We start from the raw sequence: 15,267 nt of genomic DNA, 5'->3' as shown, positions 1-15,267 counted from the left end.
TGTTTGCTGACTTTGACTTTAATTTATTATCATCCTGTCATTCTGCTGTTTAGCATGTGTTACATAATATAGCTTGAATAGTGATGTTAAGTGAAGCTAAAGAAATAGTACGTAAGAGCTTTTGTTGATTATTACCCTTTTTCCTTTTTTCTTTAATTTAACCTTTTTTCAGAGTTAGGTTTTTAAAATAATCACACAGTTACTTCCACATTTGCAACTCAGAACACCACAGGTTGCAAACATTGCCTTTGCTTGATAAACAGACTACAGAGAAACAGCAAATAGAGGAAGATACAACAGCAATACATGAGCTGAGAACCATTCAGTCACGTATGGTAGGCACTGCTGGATGAGTCACACCAACAGGCCTCGCTTTCATGCATACCAAGCACAATAATGACATGAATTTAAAGACCTTCTTTTTTTGAAGAGCCACCGGCTGAGCTCACATTATGTGCTAGTCTTTCAGATTCATTCATACAGTGTGACATACATAAAGCATGGGAGAGAGTAGGTCAGCACCACGTGACTGACGTTTGCACAACACATGAAACTGGTGACATTAGGGTACTGTAGACAGTATCTCACAGCCTGTATTCAAGATTTTTGAACAGAAGTATTATAAAGTTTGACTGCAATTTTTGAGTTATAACCAGCAAATATTTTTTTGTCAACTTTATATTTATTCCTCTAATTACAGTAGCAATTACCATAGCTGATGACATTAACAATCAATCTAAATAGTGACAGTTATTAAGGAAAGAGGTCGTCTAATATCTCAGTTAGTTAATACAAATTTCTATGTTGTAAATGCATTTTTCTAAGATTTTAAGTTCTTACTCGTACTTATTTTTTGTATTAACTACAAAAGCCAGATAAAACTGAAATACTAGACATCCTCCTCCCAGTTTTGCTTCAATTAGGGTTCAAATTGACACATTTTTTCATATAGATTATTCTACAGATTAGCTTCTCTATTAATCGATTAGTTTATGAAACGTTGTAACATGACAAATTTCCAAAGCACAAAGTAATGCCCTGAAATTTCTTGTTTTATCCAAGCAGCAACCCCCGGGGCTGAAAAATTAAACCAACGTGAAAGTGCCAAAAGCTGCAGTTCCTCTAATGGCCACTTGAGGCTGGCTCCAGAAGCGATTCAGTCCCCATAGACCCCCATGTTAAAATGCCCAACTTTACAGCAGAAATAAACATGTTTACAGTCTGGTAGCAAATTTCTCCGTTTATGGTAATGTGACCATGACGTAACCTCACATTAACAGAGTATAGGCGTAGCTCTTGCTGTTGCTACTTTAGTGTGATTTCAGTTCTTAAAGGTTAATTGTAACGATTTGGTTCGCCCAAAAAAGTATTGTTTAGTGTTTAGATTCACTTACAGACCCCCTAGGGAACTTTCTGTTGTGGTATGTATGTAATGCAGTATGTCTTATTGTTTTGTTATATGGTATGTGGTATTTGCAAATGATGGGCATGTAGACATGACCATATATGTAGTCTACTCAGCCCACTCTGCTGCTCATTGGATCCAATGCAGCTGCAGCATTGTTAAAACAACTGCATTATATTGTCTAGCAAACCTGATGAACCCATGTGCGAAACGCCATGTTTGAATCGTTTCCAATGAAAATTGAATTAAAAGAAGAAGAAGCAAATCAGCCCTCTTGCGTGTCATCCGTATTTACTACCTTTCTGAAGAGTCGGATATTCAGTTTTTCAGGTAAGTACATTTTGTTTCAATAGTTTTAAGCCTGTTTTTTTTTTGTTAGCAAAAATTATCATTAGCATTATTAGTTAACAGTATCCCAGCCAACATTTGTATACAGGGCCCATATAGGTAATAATTGGGTGTAAAAATGAGCCTTATATGGGACTGTCCAAGGGTTCCATATTTGCCACATGTCAATTGGCCAAATAGGTGGGTTTACCCAGATAAGATGCCCATTTTTGGCACTTGGTACTCAGGAAGTCTTACTATAACCTATGTGGGCAACTGGCATGTGGCCAATAGGTAGACCGTGGACAGTCCAAGATAGGGTCCATTTTCAGCCCACTGACAACCCATATTGACCCCACTTACAAATATTGTCTGGGATGAACCATGCTAACCAAGCAAGCAGCTAGCGTAAGGGTTATCTCCATCCTCTTGTCCAAATATGATCACTGTGGGTTTCAAAAATCCAACATTGTGACAGCTGAAATGATCTCCTGGCTTTAAAACAGTCTACAAACCAATGGGTGACATCATGGAGGCTATGTCCTCTGTTTATACAGGCTATGGTTTTATCCGACCAACAGTCCTAAAACAAAATCAAGCAGCAAGCCTCATATATGATAAGATAGAAGAACTGGCACTTATTTGGCATTTCAGCTTGAAAAATGGCTCAAATAATCAATGATCAAAATAGATGAAGATCAATTTTCTTTCAATTGCAACTCTAGTTTCACTGTCTACATATTAACATTTGATTCTTTATCATTGTCTGACTTCAAAATCCCAAAATACAAAGAAATAATAATGCAAACCAAAAATATTTTCATACAAATGACAGTGAGACCTACAACAACGAGAAATGCTGTCTTACCTTATGCCTGCACTTAAGCACCACTCCATATGCTCCTGAACGTGAAACAGAGAGAAAGAGACAAAAGATCAATAAAAGATGAGACTGAGACGTTTGCTTAAACTTCAACATCTTAATTAATGTTCTGGCCTCCTAAACCTCAAACAAACATGTTCATAGAAAACAAGTACAGTAGGTGAGAACCACCAGAGAAACAACAGTTAATAGGTGAGGCGGAGGTATACGTACTCTCCCACACACTCTACACACACTATACCTTTGACAGCTTACACACACACACACACACACACACACACACACACACACACACACACACACACACACACACACACACACACACAGTGTCTCTATAGCTTTCTATTTGCTAAGCACGTCGTGTTCTGTTCGGTAGATCATCCATATTTCAGATGTCAGGTCTGCGCCTGTAAGTCAGACTTGCATTGGTTGGAGTTAATAATTTTCTTTCCAAATTGCCTTTTGTCGCCATTCAAATCGCACATGCAACGTAATAACTCCCAGTTGTGCCTGTTCCAGTTTAAATGTTTAATTCGACTGGGGAACGAGGCAAGAACAAACAAATTGTCCCACATGAATAAAACAACAGTTAAAATTATCCAGGAGACTGCACTGTTTCTGTGTTGAGAAACACTGACAATATTATTAAAAGAAAGCTTTAAAATGCTAATTTACAGTGGTAAAAATGATTGCCTTGAAAAGATTAATGTGCAGGACTGAGGGGGGTACACTGGCATAAATTGAATGTAATACAGTAAGTATGTTTTCTTTAGTTTATAATCGCCTGAAAATTAGTACCAACAAATTCTACAGACTTTTAAATGAGTAAAAATGTAGTTGCTGTGGCTTTAAATGTCTGATCATTTCATTGCAGTTCTTTGTGTGTCTAACTTTATGATTAATGCGTCCTGACAAGCACTGATGTAGATCACAGTTAGTGAGAATTATCAACAGAACAATAAACACTCGGTTACCCTGTCTTATCAAATTAGAGTGAAGCCGGGGATGCATGTCAGTCCAGCTCACTGAAATGAGCTACAAATGACGCTGCTGACTGAAAGAAATCATTCCTGCCTGGTTTGATGTGTGAAAGATCTGCGCGTGGAATACTCAAGAGTCATTCACAACTAGACTTAAAATCTCATCCTCATTTATTTCATTTTCTGACCAGCCATCAATGTCGTCACTGGTGCAAGAGCAATCCAGCGTTTTTATTCTTCTGCAAACACACAGACGCGAACAAAAAAACTTGTGCATATAACCAAGGCTTATTTTAGATATTTTCTGAAAGGTTAAAAGTGTCACTCATAGTCTGGAAATATTGAATTTCACTATATGTTAAATTTGTTTATGCCTTAAAAGTATTCTAAAGATTCACAGAGTCTGAAAACATATCGGTATAAACCTAATAAAAAACAAATGTGTATCTTCAAATATTGTTATTTCATATTTCCAGATCAGCTGAAGGACCCAACAATTCCTCCAAACTAAACGATCAGTTACGTAATTTGTCATTGCCAATCAAAACAGCCTGTAAATTGCCACTGCTATGAGTTAATGTTTAGTTACATTTAAGCAGATATATTTGGTTGTGGTTAGATAAAGATCATTGTTAGGATTAAAAGAAAAAAGCACTGGCTGTTTGCTCAAAATGTGAAATGAGCAGCGGTCTGTCATGTTGAAGTCAAACACTTTTTTTAACCAAACCACCCACCTTGACCTCCTCCCTGCAAGGTCTGAATCTACATCCACCTTTGCTTCTGATCATAGACTGTATAAAAGAAGTTGTAATAGCCACAGTGAGATTACCGACTGGTTTATGGACTACCGTTTTGAAGCCCCAAGTTTGGGATTTTGGCCGTCTCCATCTTGTTTTTTTTGGAGCCAGAAGAGACCATATTTGGACAAGAGGTTACAGCTGTGGAGGAGCGGGGCGTGGATCTGACTGAGAACCCGACTTGTCAATCAAAAGGCAGCCATAGCCTAAAGCAAACTCAGCTTTATTGTCTATTTTACTCTAAATGGGATCATAATTTACCAAATAAACATCATGCTGTATTAAAGAAGACGTGAAACTAGCTCCTGAGACCGTAAACTCCTTACGAAAATGTTTACTGAGGTATAAATCAGGTGAGAAGTAGGGTTATTTTCTCATAGACTTGCATACAACCAGAACAACCTGCTAAACGCGAGGCACACTGCACTGCCTTTTTTCATTGAAGCCATCCTCGATCATCCAGAGCACTTTTTGGAGCTTACTGTGTCTTTTTTTTTTTTTTTTAAATTGTTGCTTGGCAACCACCGCATCACCCGTCCTTAACGTAACCACTATTTTGCCGTGAAGCAAACCCACAGATCTGTACCTTATAATCTGCATAAAAAATAGACAGGTGGAGGGCACTTGTTCTGGCTCTGATTGAGGATGAGAGGTTGTTCCCAAGTAGGGCACAGAGAAACGGAGCTCCCTGTTCGTACATGAGACGCTTAGAGAGAGGAGAAATCACAGGAAGTACCTAGGCTGGTCCAGGAGCTTGACCTGGATGATGGCTGGTTCAAGGCTGATTTTAGGATGACTCAGGATGTCAAAAGTCGGGCCTAGTTACAATTAGTAAAATGTTAGATGTCTTGCAGCTTGCTTAGGGTGAGGTTAAAAGTGAGCTAACGTTAAACCATGTATGCTACTTGTTGTCATCACCACCACCACAAAAGGCTCACCTCTGAATTCATCTGATTGGACTATGAAGAAAAAAGGCCAGTGGCACTTTTTCTGTTCTGGGTTTTTAAACTGCGAGACATTCAGTAAACACGCTCCGGCAAAAACACAAGGTGCATAGAGTGGTAAAACGGGATGTGCTCAGCAACGCAAAAGCAGTAACCAAAACACTCCTATTGAAAACAATTACAAAAGACGACCCCAGGCTGCTAAAACATACTCTGTCTGATCGGGGCCGCAGGTGCTCCTACACTTGCTTCAGTTTTCAGACCTCGAGATAATTCCTTGCCCCTTTAAGGTGAGAGTCCTAATTCACACGGCCAATATAAACATGTTATTTTTATGTCTTTTACTGTATTCTCAAATGTCAGACTCTTAAATAATAGCCAGGGGTGCTGCCTACATGAAAAAAATAATGGCTGTGTAACAAACATTTAAAGGTGTGTGTGTGGAATAACCTGTGCTCTGATAGCACTCTGATCATATGGTAAGTTCGCCACCTTGTGCATTTACACAGCACTCAGAGTCATGTCAAACTCACCACTTAGGAAAGCAGCTGAGTCTCTCTTTAAACACAGATATTGTTTTAATTCACTGATGAATTCCAGTTGCTTCTCTTTCAAGAGACTTACTCTTTCAAAGTGTGGTTTAGTCACAGTCCGAGAAACTCAACACTTCCTGCAGGCTAAAAAACCAAACAGCAAGGGGATGGATCCCGGCCTCTGAGCTGCTGGAAGGCTTTTAATGCGAAACACAAATCCAGGAAGTGTCAAATTTCGTCAAAATGAAAGTAAATAGAAATAACTAGAAAATAAAAACTGCATTTCTATCACAGAGGAGAAATTCAAAGCAGCAGAGGGGTGAGTACGACATGACTGTTAATGAACTGATGACATACACTATCAAGACAAGAAGGTAAACACGGCGGATGTTTTACATCAGCAGCAAATTAATCAGGATACAGGGAGGCTCCTTTCTAAAATCTGATGGTAAGATATAAAAATATAGGACTAAAGTTTCAGATGGAGACCTCGTTCTCTTGGCAGTTGAGGTAAATAAAGGCCCTGGAAACTATTTGAGAATATACGGTAAACAAATGACTAATGCCGTTGTTTTCCTTGTGGGGACCGTCTCGAAGAATGCTGCTCTGTGAGAAACTTCTGCAACCTCTCAGCCTCACAAGCCCCTTTAAAATCCCAAGGATGTGCTGGAGATAAAAGACCTGACAACTGCGATGTGCAGGTTTCAGCTGTGCGATGTGAACTGCACCTCAGGCTGCTGTAACATCCAAATCCCCATTAAACAGCACAGAGGACAGTCGTGTGATCACCAGGATCAGAGATGCAGGTTAACAACGAGTACATGCAGTCCTCACGTTCTACAAGCATGCAGTAAAAAACTGCTGTGTAAAAACCACCCACCTTCTCCCACAATGCCAAGGACTTCAAACTTATTCATCACATCACCGAGGGTGGGGGCTCCTCCAGCAGGTGAAATGAGCCGCTCGGGGCTTTAGCGAGGAGACTCCAGCTTTGACCAGCGGCTGACGGAGTGAACTGTAGAGTCCAGGAGAAACGTCATCTGACCACACCCCATCTTCACAACCTCCTCTACTTCTCTCTTCCTCACTCCACAGCTCTCTTCCAGCCTTGTGTGTTTTTTTTTAATTGTCTCTTATTTATGGATGTGACTCAGGTTGTTTCACTCGTCTCCGATCTCCCTTTATTCCATGTCTTGAGGTTGTGCGTCTCGTGCTTATATCCAAACCTCCACACGGTCGTACCTGCTGGACCAGAGACAGAACAGAGAAGCAAGGTGTTACAATATGCTGTCAGAGGGTCACTCCAAGGTCCAACTTCCCATCATGCCTTGCACAAGCGGTAGCATGCTGGTGGTATTCTTGGCACAGATGGTGGCTAACTAGGCCATGTGCATGTACAGAAAGGCAGCATTTCCTTGAGGACACATTTAAATCATGGATGACTTAAGCATGACTTCCACACACTCATCGTATCTCGTCAGACATACATTCAGTCTGGAGGAAACTGCAAGAGTGACAATCTACAGTGAATGTGTAATGACTAGTAGCACTATAAATGCCTGCTTTGCACTAATGTTGTAGTTCGCTGTTGGTCGATTGGAGCATCTCTCAGAGGATAAATCCTACGAGTGATGTCCTGACTTTTCCTCTAGCAGCACCGTGAGTGACGTTGTTGTTTTCTAGTGAAATATCTCGACAACTATTGAATGGATTGCCATAAAATCTGGTACAAGACTCCCTCCTAACCCCCCACCACCAACCCTTTATCTAGCCAAAATAGCTGATCAGAGTTTTCACATATCTAGTAAAATACCTCGTCATCTATAAGATGCATTGGCACAACTTTGGGTCAGAAATGAATGGTCTCTATAGACGATGTATCCTACTGATTTTGATGATCCTCTGACTTTTCCTCTCTCCATAACATTTAGTATAAACATTTATGTTTCTCTCACGATGATTTTCAATAACTTGGTGGTCCAATACTTTTGTTTATGACCAAACCTGCAATATTACTGACACTCCCTTCAGCCCCAGCTGTCCTTTGTGTTAAGTGGGATGGGAATTGCTATAATTTCATTGATACCATTAACATTATTGGTTCTACTTAGTGGTCCAGTTATTTATTGATTCCCTTACTGATTCCTGATCAGTCTTCTGTGTGGGGGAAAAAGAGTAGGCCTACACAGGTTTTCAGCATCTTTGCAATTATTGTATTAGTTTTGAGTCTGAAGACAGTGTAGATAAAAATGAGAGTATATTTGGACTTGGTTCATTTTCACTTTGGTTTTCTTATTCAAGGAAAATGTCTGCTAAGCCTGCCTGCGTAGTGCCAGTGTTAAAATACCATATGATAATTACCCTCAGTAACGGACATGCTGCTCAGTTAGGAAGCAATGGCACTCATGCGCAGAGTGTCTAATGCATGACATTCCTGGAATTTAAGCCCTTGTTAAACAGAGTTTTCCGCATATTGTTGGTGTTTCCACCCTTACTTGAAATGGTCATTTTAGAGACATTAAACTGCTGTCATCTTATTTCGTAAAACAAAGCAGCAACTCGGACTGTTTCTCCAACTCTGCCATAACTTCTCGCTGTTGCAAGTTTTGTCACAGATGTACTGAGTTTGACGTCATTGTTTTGCAATGCACAACTGTCAGAACTGTTTCCCTGTTGATATGTTCTTCCCCCTCCCTAAACCTGAACCGAACCCTTAGCCCTGACCCCTAACCACCAAGGGGGGCGCCATGCATTAACAGGGGGAAACACTATTCACATTTATACAACACCGGCATCAGTACAAGAAATTTATAAGCTCAGAGCTGCACGATTCAGATGGATCGAACAATCTGGAACGAGTTCTCAACTGAAACTGGATCTCGGTTACCATCCTGTTTAGTACTAATTAGCAAATGTTAGCATGCTAGCGCGCTAAAGACTGATGGTGAACATGGTAAACACTACACCCGCTTAGCATCAGCATGTTCAGCATCGTCATTGTGAGCATGTTTGCGTGCTGATGTTAGCATTTAGCTCAAAGTACAGCCTCACAGAGCCGCCAACACCTGCTGGGTGGACTGCCATGAGATTTGGTGCAGACACTGTGCCCATCAGGATGAATTGTAATAACTTTATTTATCCTGACTTTTACTCTTAGGGCCATCGTCAGGTCAAAATCGTGCCCAGCACTTTGGTTCATGGCCAATAATGGGCATTCCCATCAGCTCAGCTGCACTTTCTATTGTGCCCACTGCTTATTTACAAATTTAAGATGTTGAACTGAATGGGTTGAAATGTCTGATGATTTACCATTCTCACAACTTCTTCATGTGTACTAATATTCAGCCCCTAGTTTGCTTTCCCCCCATTTTTCTATGAGCATCTTCTACATACGCACTCAATGCTAAGTAATTTGTTCCTGGAGGGGAAAAACACTCAACCATTATATCCAAAGGCTGAGATCTCCTCCTGTCACACGTCCAAATACTGACCACGATTATTAAATGCCTCTTTTGTAATGCGAATGCTGTTGGACTGAAACCATCAGAGCTTCTCACAGTATCAGTCCAACTTCATTTGTTTTAACACTTGATTTATTCAGCAGTGCAAAAACACTTTAATGTTGATTTGGCTCATGTGCCTGTGTGGGCGTTTTCCTATGCAGTGTAGCCTACACTCCACACAGCTAAGTCTTTCCAAGGGAAGTGATAAGGTGGATGTTGAGGCCATCCATGGCTAGTCATTTAAGGATATGGTGCTGCCACAGGGGAGTGATTCGATCCATACTCAATGTTGCCTGAACAGACAAATATGCACCCTAAAAGCCTGCGACTGGAGCAGCCTACATCATGCATTATTTCCTGTACTCGAGGAAAAATGTTCCTAAAAAATGGGTTCAACACAGAGTCGGTTTATTGATAGCTGCTGCTTCTCCTTGCAGCCATCACACAGACAGCTGGTAAATGGAAATACGGTGCAAACGTCAGGAAAGTCCAGAAAATATTGATGGAGCGCGCTGAGGCATTAATCTTGCAACAAACGCCTGTTGGTGTGTGCATGCAAAGAAAAGCACGGGATTGAGTGAGTTTGGGAGTGTGAATTTAATAGGTTGGTGCGTGCGTCCGCGTGCACGACAGTATGTGTGTGCGCGTGTGTATATGAGGTGAGAGAGAGAGAGGGGATAGTAATGCTGTTCTCTCTGCATCGAAACTGCGTCTCTCTCATCGCTGCGTTGCGGAGCGCACCACCATTCCGTCGCTGTCCACGCGTTTCTCAGCCTACACAGCAACCAGTGCATGCATTATAACGTAGTTCACGGACCATGTTCACGACAGTGTTGCACAACAAGACCCGCAAATAGCGTTTAACCACAAACCCATAATTAGACATCATTTCACGCACCCCAAAACCCACCCCATAAAAACAATCCATCGCAGCACGTCCGTCATTTCACCGACGAAGCCCCCTTTTTACCTGCAGATGTGATGTGTCGCTGTGTGAGGTGAGAAAGCTCAATCTGTGAAGCACACAGCATCATGCCCATGAAAATGATGATGTGAGAAGACGAGGAAACATCATGTGGAGAGACAGGGGGGTGAAAGAGCCCGGGCCTGTGCGTCGTGACACCATCAAATATCCTACTCACTCAATCTCTGGATGGAGACGAGACCGAATCCGCAGGCATAACGCCGATGACGGGGTATCCATGTACCGTCAACAGTTCTTCAGAGGCTCCGTGTTCATAGCTTCAGCATCAGCTGGTTATAGCAGCAAAAAAAAGCGTCATTCCTCTGAGCGACGCTGCGGACAGCCAATAGAAACACGGACGTCTGCGCGTTCCAGCAGTGGTTTTACATCCAGTACGAGCTGTGATAAGATAAAACTTTGGGATGGAAATGCAATCCAGCTCATAATCGGTTCAATCTTTGCATATGCTTGATATTAATCCGCACAGATTTCATGCTGTCAGTGATGGTGCTGCTGTATCAGCCCCCCTTTTGGTCAATCCATGTTGTGTCACTGATTAAAAACCTTCCTGCAGCTCGTCTCCACTGTCTCCCACCTACACCTCCCCTTCATGACTGAACTAATTGGCGAAATCAGTGTGAATTCAATGGATGCACACACACTGGGTCGGTTTGTTTCATAATGAGCAGGTGTTACAGTTAGTTTGTACATTAAATGCTGCACCTCCTCCCCAGAGATCATGTGCTCAGTGTTTGACCTCCACATCATCCTTCTGGCTCACTGTTCTCACTGAGACAACTTCATCATACAGCTGTAAGAACTGAGTGTCAGAGCCTAATGATAATGCTTTAAAGCAGCTTTATACTATTCAGAGGGTGACCTCTTGTTTGTTATCCTTGTAGTGAAGGACCATTTGTGACATCACAATGTAAATAAACACTTCATTACAAGAAGGCTGAAGATACTGTATGAACTATAAAGATACATAATTATGAGAAACATTTCAAATGGAGACACTACAGAGGAAAATAGTTTTTTCATGCACTGGTCAGTTGAGATTTTGGATTTGCTTCCATAACATGTCTGCCAAAAAAACATTTAGGTGTTTATTTTGGGGGAGACCAGGGTTGGTTGTCACACTTTTTATCACTCTGACCTCATCATATATTGACATGCTTGGTCATAGGCTTTCCACGTCCACCTCTGACGTGCAAGGTACCCTGGGTGCCTTGGTTATTGATGTTCTGGGACACCGTGTCAAGTTCTCTTCTTTCAAGATACACATCAATTTCACAGGAAATTTAATGTTTACATACAGTATCTTTCAAAATAAAGGCACCACGTCAGTACAACATTGCAAATTAACTTTTTTTTCCCTCAACAACAAACACAAATGGTTGGGTTTAGGCAACCAAAAGAAGTGGTTAGGTTTAGGAAAAAATAACAGGGTTTGGCTTTAGAAAGTTACGGGACACAAACGCTGCTCTCTTGGGTGAAAGTCAGTGTTTGTTTGACCCGTCCACCACCACTCCCGCCCGCCTTACTCGGACCCTCGCCGCCCTACCTTTCATCCTTGTCCTGCCTCGTTTCCGTGACGACACCAGGCGCCATATACCGGCAACCGGTCGCGTATCATGCTAACGTTAAAGGATACATTTTTTAGTTGGTTTCTGACGCTGCAGGTCACTGCCCAATTGCTGGATTTCGACGACTTCGGAATAGTCATTTCTACATAAAATGAAAGCTTAAAGTCTTGGCTTGAAATGGGTATCACATTCATTTTTACAACTTATTGTAACAAGATGTAATTAACCATCAAAGACACTCTGATGACCAACCCCATCACAGGGTTGGTTATCAATAGGGTTTCAGAGGAAAAATTAAAAGATAAAAAAAAGAAGTGTAACTTTAGTTTTTTTAACACTATCCCCGCCATTGACGAGATATTCTGGCAATCCGTGTTGTCACTGCTTTAAGACAGGGGGTGCTGCTGAAGAGAAAAAAATGGAAGGGGGTACGATTGCTGAGGTATACATTAAATTCATTTACAATTGTACAAAATCAACTACACATCTACACCATAGCATGTGTGCATAGACAGATCTTATTGTTGACCCTCATGAGACTGAGAAATATTTCCCGTATAGCTCCTGAAAGCAGACCAGCACTTATCAAAGAGATGTGGTTTTCTTTTAAGATTAAACATACTTTTATCTGATGCCATGTATGAGGAGATTTCTCTAAGCCAACTGGAGATGGGGGAGGATCTGAAGTTTTCTACATTTGTTACAAGCAATCATGGCCAGGTTGATGATATGCACCTTGTTTCTTTTGGCAAGAGTGATGTCAGATATATCGCCTATACTAAGGCTAGTTTAGGTGAACAAGGGAACTCAAACCCAATGACCTCTTTTTCTTCAAAAGCACATTCTAGGTCTTGCTCCCATTTGGTCCTAGTGTTTAGGGTTTTAGTCTCTGCAAGGGCCAAAAATTCTGTCACATGTTGATAACAAAACATAGTGATATCTGTTAGTTAGACGTTTTACCCTATTTACCCGGGTTGTCTGCTTTCAAACTAAAAGTAGCCTTTTCATAATGTTAGGCCTATCAAATGCTAGATCGTATTACTGATTCTTTAACACAGATGCAGCTTTTCAATACTGGTTGAAATGGAGTTAAAATAAACAATCTGTTCATCATTTATTGTGTTTTAAAATCTTATGGGCTAAAGTAGCTGTAAGATGAATGTAGAGGTAATTTCATCTGCAGTGCAGCAGAGGCAAAATATTTAAGGTACAAGTGCATAAATTTGTAATAAAGTACAGTAGATAAGTCTTCACAATGGGACGTGTAGCCTGATTCATCATTACTGTGGGGTTTTATGGATATGGATATGGAGTGACATTTATTTTTAACTCCACAGTAGAGCTGCACTCATAAAATGTGAAACATTTGGTCTGAGTCCTCACCAAAGAAAAACTCTCTCACCTACATGTGTGCCACATTTGTTATTTGAGAGATCTGAATATTAACAGATCAAGATTTGAAAGAAAGTATTTCACATTTTGTTAGTGACAGTCTCACACGTGGAAAACTTGGAAGATCTTTATTTCAAGCTTGACATGGAGTTTTTTAGTATGGGTAGACTCTCCTGTCACAACATTTCTCAGCAATGTGAATTCTTCGTTCATGAGACAGATAATGTCAAACAAACTCTGCAGCAAGAGGACTGACCTCTGCAACCATGCTGCCATCTCTCCTCGGCTGAGGTGGAGACATTAGGTGCTGTAATAACTAACTGAACCAACTATGTCCCAACCCTCACCTATGGTCATGAGCTCTGGGTAGTGACTGAAAGAATCAGGTCACGGATGCAAATGGCTGAAATGAGTTTCCTCAGAAGGGTGGCTGGACTCAGCCTTGGAGATAGGGTGAGGAGTTCAGACATCCGGAGGGAGCTCGTAGTGGAGCCGCTGCTCCTTTGCATCGAAAGGGGTCACTTGAGGTGCTCCGGGCATGTCCCACTGGTAGGAGGCCCCAGGGCACACCTAGAACATGCTGGAGGGATTACAAATATTGTCTGGCCTAGAAACTCCTCAGGGTCCCCCAGGAGGAGCTGGAAAGCATGCATTGCTGAGGAGAGGGACGTCTGGAATACTTTGTTCAGCCTGCTGTCCCCGCGACCTGGCTTTGGATATGAGGTTGAAAATGGCTGGATGGATGAATTTACAGTGTTAAATATATATTTTGTATACAAAGTAGTTAGAACTACTTTTTTTTAAAGAAGCTTTAGTTAACCAAACTAGACTTAGAGAAGCTTTTCTGAAGTTCATCCTCTTCCAGTGTAAAATAATTGTTAGCATAAAAAGCTATACCTTCAAGTATCTTCCCCAACATTGTTCATATATTAATTTTAGAAGGACACTGGACTGAGAAGAGGTAAAGTAGACTTAAGTTAACTTGAGCACTTTGTTTTAACCTAAATTAAAAGTTAAATATGGGTTCAATGAAATAAATAAATAAATATATATGTACAAAAATAAATAAATTAACTTGCAAATAATAGAAAAAAAATAGTCTATAAATATGCACAAAATAATAGGCCTACATATCTGACACACAGTGTTAGGTTACACAATCCAAACCATTTTATGACATATGACAGCTTGTTATAGATCAAACTACAGATTACAAAGTACTTAAAAGTAACTTCACTTTCATGAGCTGCTTATATGTAAATGTAACAATAATCATCTCATAAAATAATCTATAATTATTCTGCATGTAAATATTTTTTACTTTTGATACTAAAGTACAACTTGCTGATAACATGTAAAATAATGAATGCAGGACTTCTGTAGGATTATTTTTGTTAGTACTTTACTCATTTGCTATGTCATCCATTTTAACCCTTTCATGCATAGTGGTCATTTCAGTGGACAGCTATTTTAAAGCCATTTTCTTGTATATGCATGGGTTTTGGTGCTGTAGTTGTATTTAAGTCATACAGTGGAGTGGACCCTAATGCATCGTGTCATACACTGCCACCCACTGGCCAGGTGTTGTCAGTGCAACACAAATCTTTCAAATCCAAGATGGCCGACGGAAAGAGAGAAATGCTGTGCAGCTCACGAACATCTTACCAGTCCTTCTATAATAGGAGACCCTGGAAGGTAAATTAAATCTGGTCACATCAAGTGATATCTTAGGAGTAATACAGCTGTTAAATTTTCCAAGTATTGATTTTATGTTGGGAGGAAATTACAGTTAATCATCTGTCCACTAAACTGGGCATCATGCATCACTGGATATATTTCAACTACAGTTAATAGTATTACTGCAACTTTGCTCTTGAATATACTTATTTTGCAGTGACTTTCTTTGCTGTACATCAATTTATTTATGTTGTTAGTATGTAATGTACTTTTTTT

At 40.5% G+C, this 15,267-nt stretch overlaps 1 protein-coding gene across 1 annotated transcript in view; it reads right to left on the bottom strand.

Moving 5' to 3' along the window:
* The window catches only part of cdkl5 (cyclin-dependent kinase-like 5), a 60,168-nt gene extending 49,546 nt beyond the window's left edge, over positions 1 to 10,622 (bottom strand). The window contains exons 1-3 of the mRNA XM_050045960.1: positions 10,343 to 10,622; positions 6,750 to 7,114; positions 2,601 to 2,635 (exon numbers count right to left, since the gene is read on the bottom strand). Of these exons, the coding sequence (XP_049901917.1) occupies positions 2,601 to 2,635; positions 6,750 to 6,786 (72 nt within the window). The 5' untranslated portion in view covers positions 6,787 to 7,114; positions 10,343 to 10,622. The remainder of the gene's footprint in view (positions 1 to 2,600; positions 2,636 to 6,749; positions 7,115 to 10,342) is intronic.
* Between the last annotated feature and the right edge of the window lie 4,645 nt (positions 10,623 to 15,267).

The sequence above is a fragment of the Epinephelus moara genome, chromosome 1, assembly GCF_006386435.1.
Source record: "Epinephelus moara isolate mb chromosome 1, YSFRI_EMoa_1.0, whole genome shotgun sequence".
Taxonomy (NCBI): Eukaryota; Metazoa; Chordata; class Actinopteri; order Perciformes; family Serranidae; genus Epinephelus; species Epinephelus moara.
The sequence above is the reverse complement of the archived record's forward strand: the minus strand, read 5'-3'. Positions and strand labels throughout refer to the sequence as shown.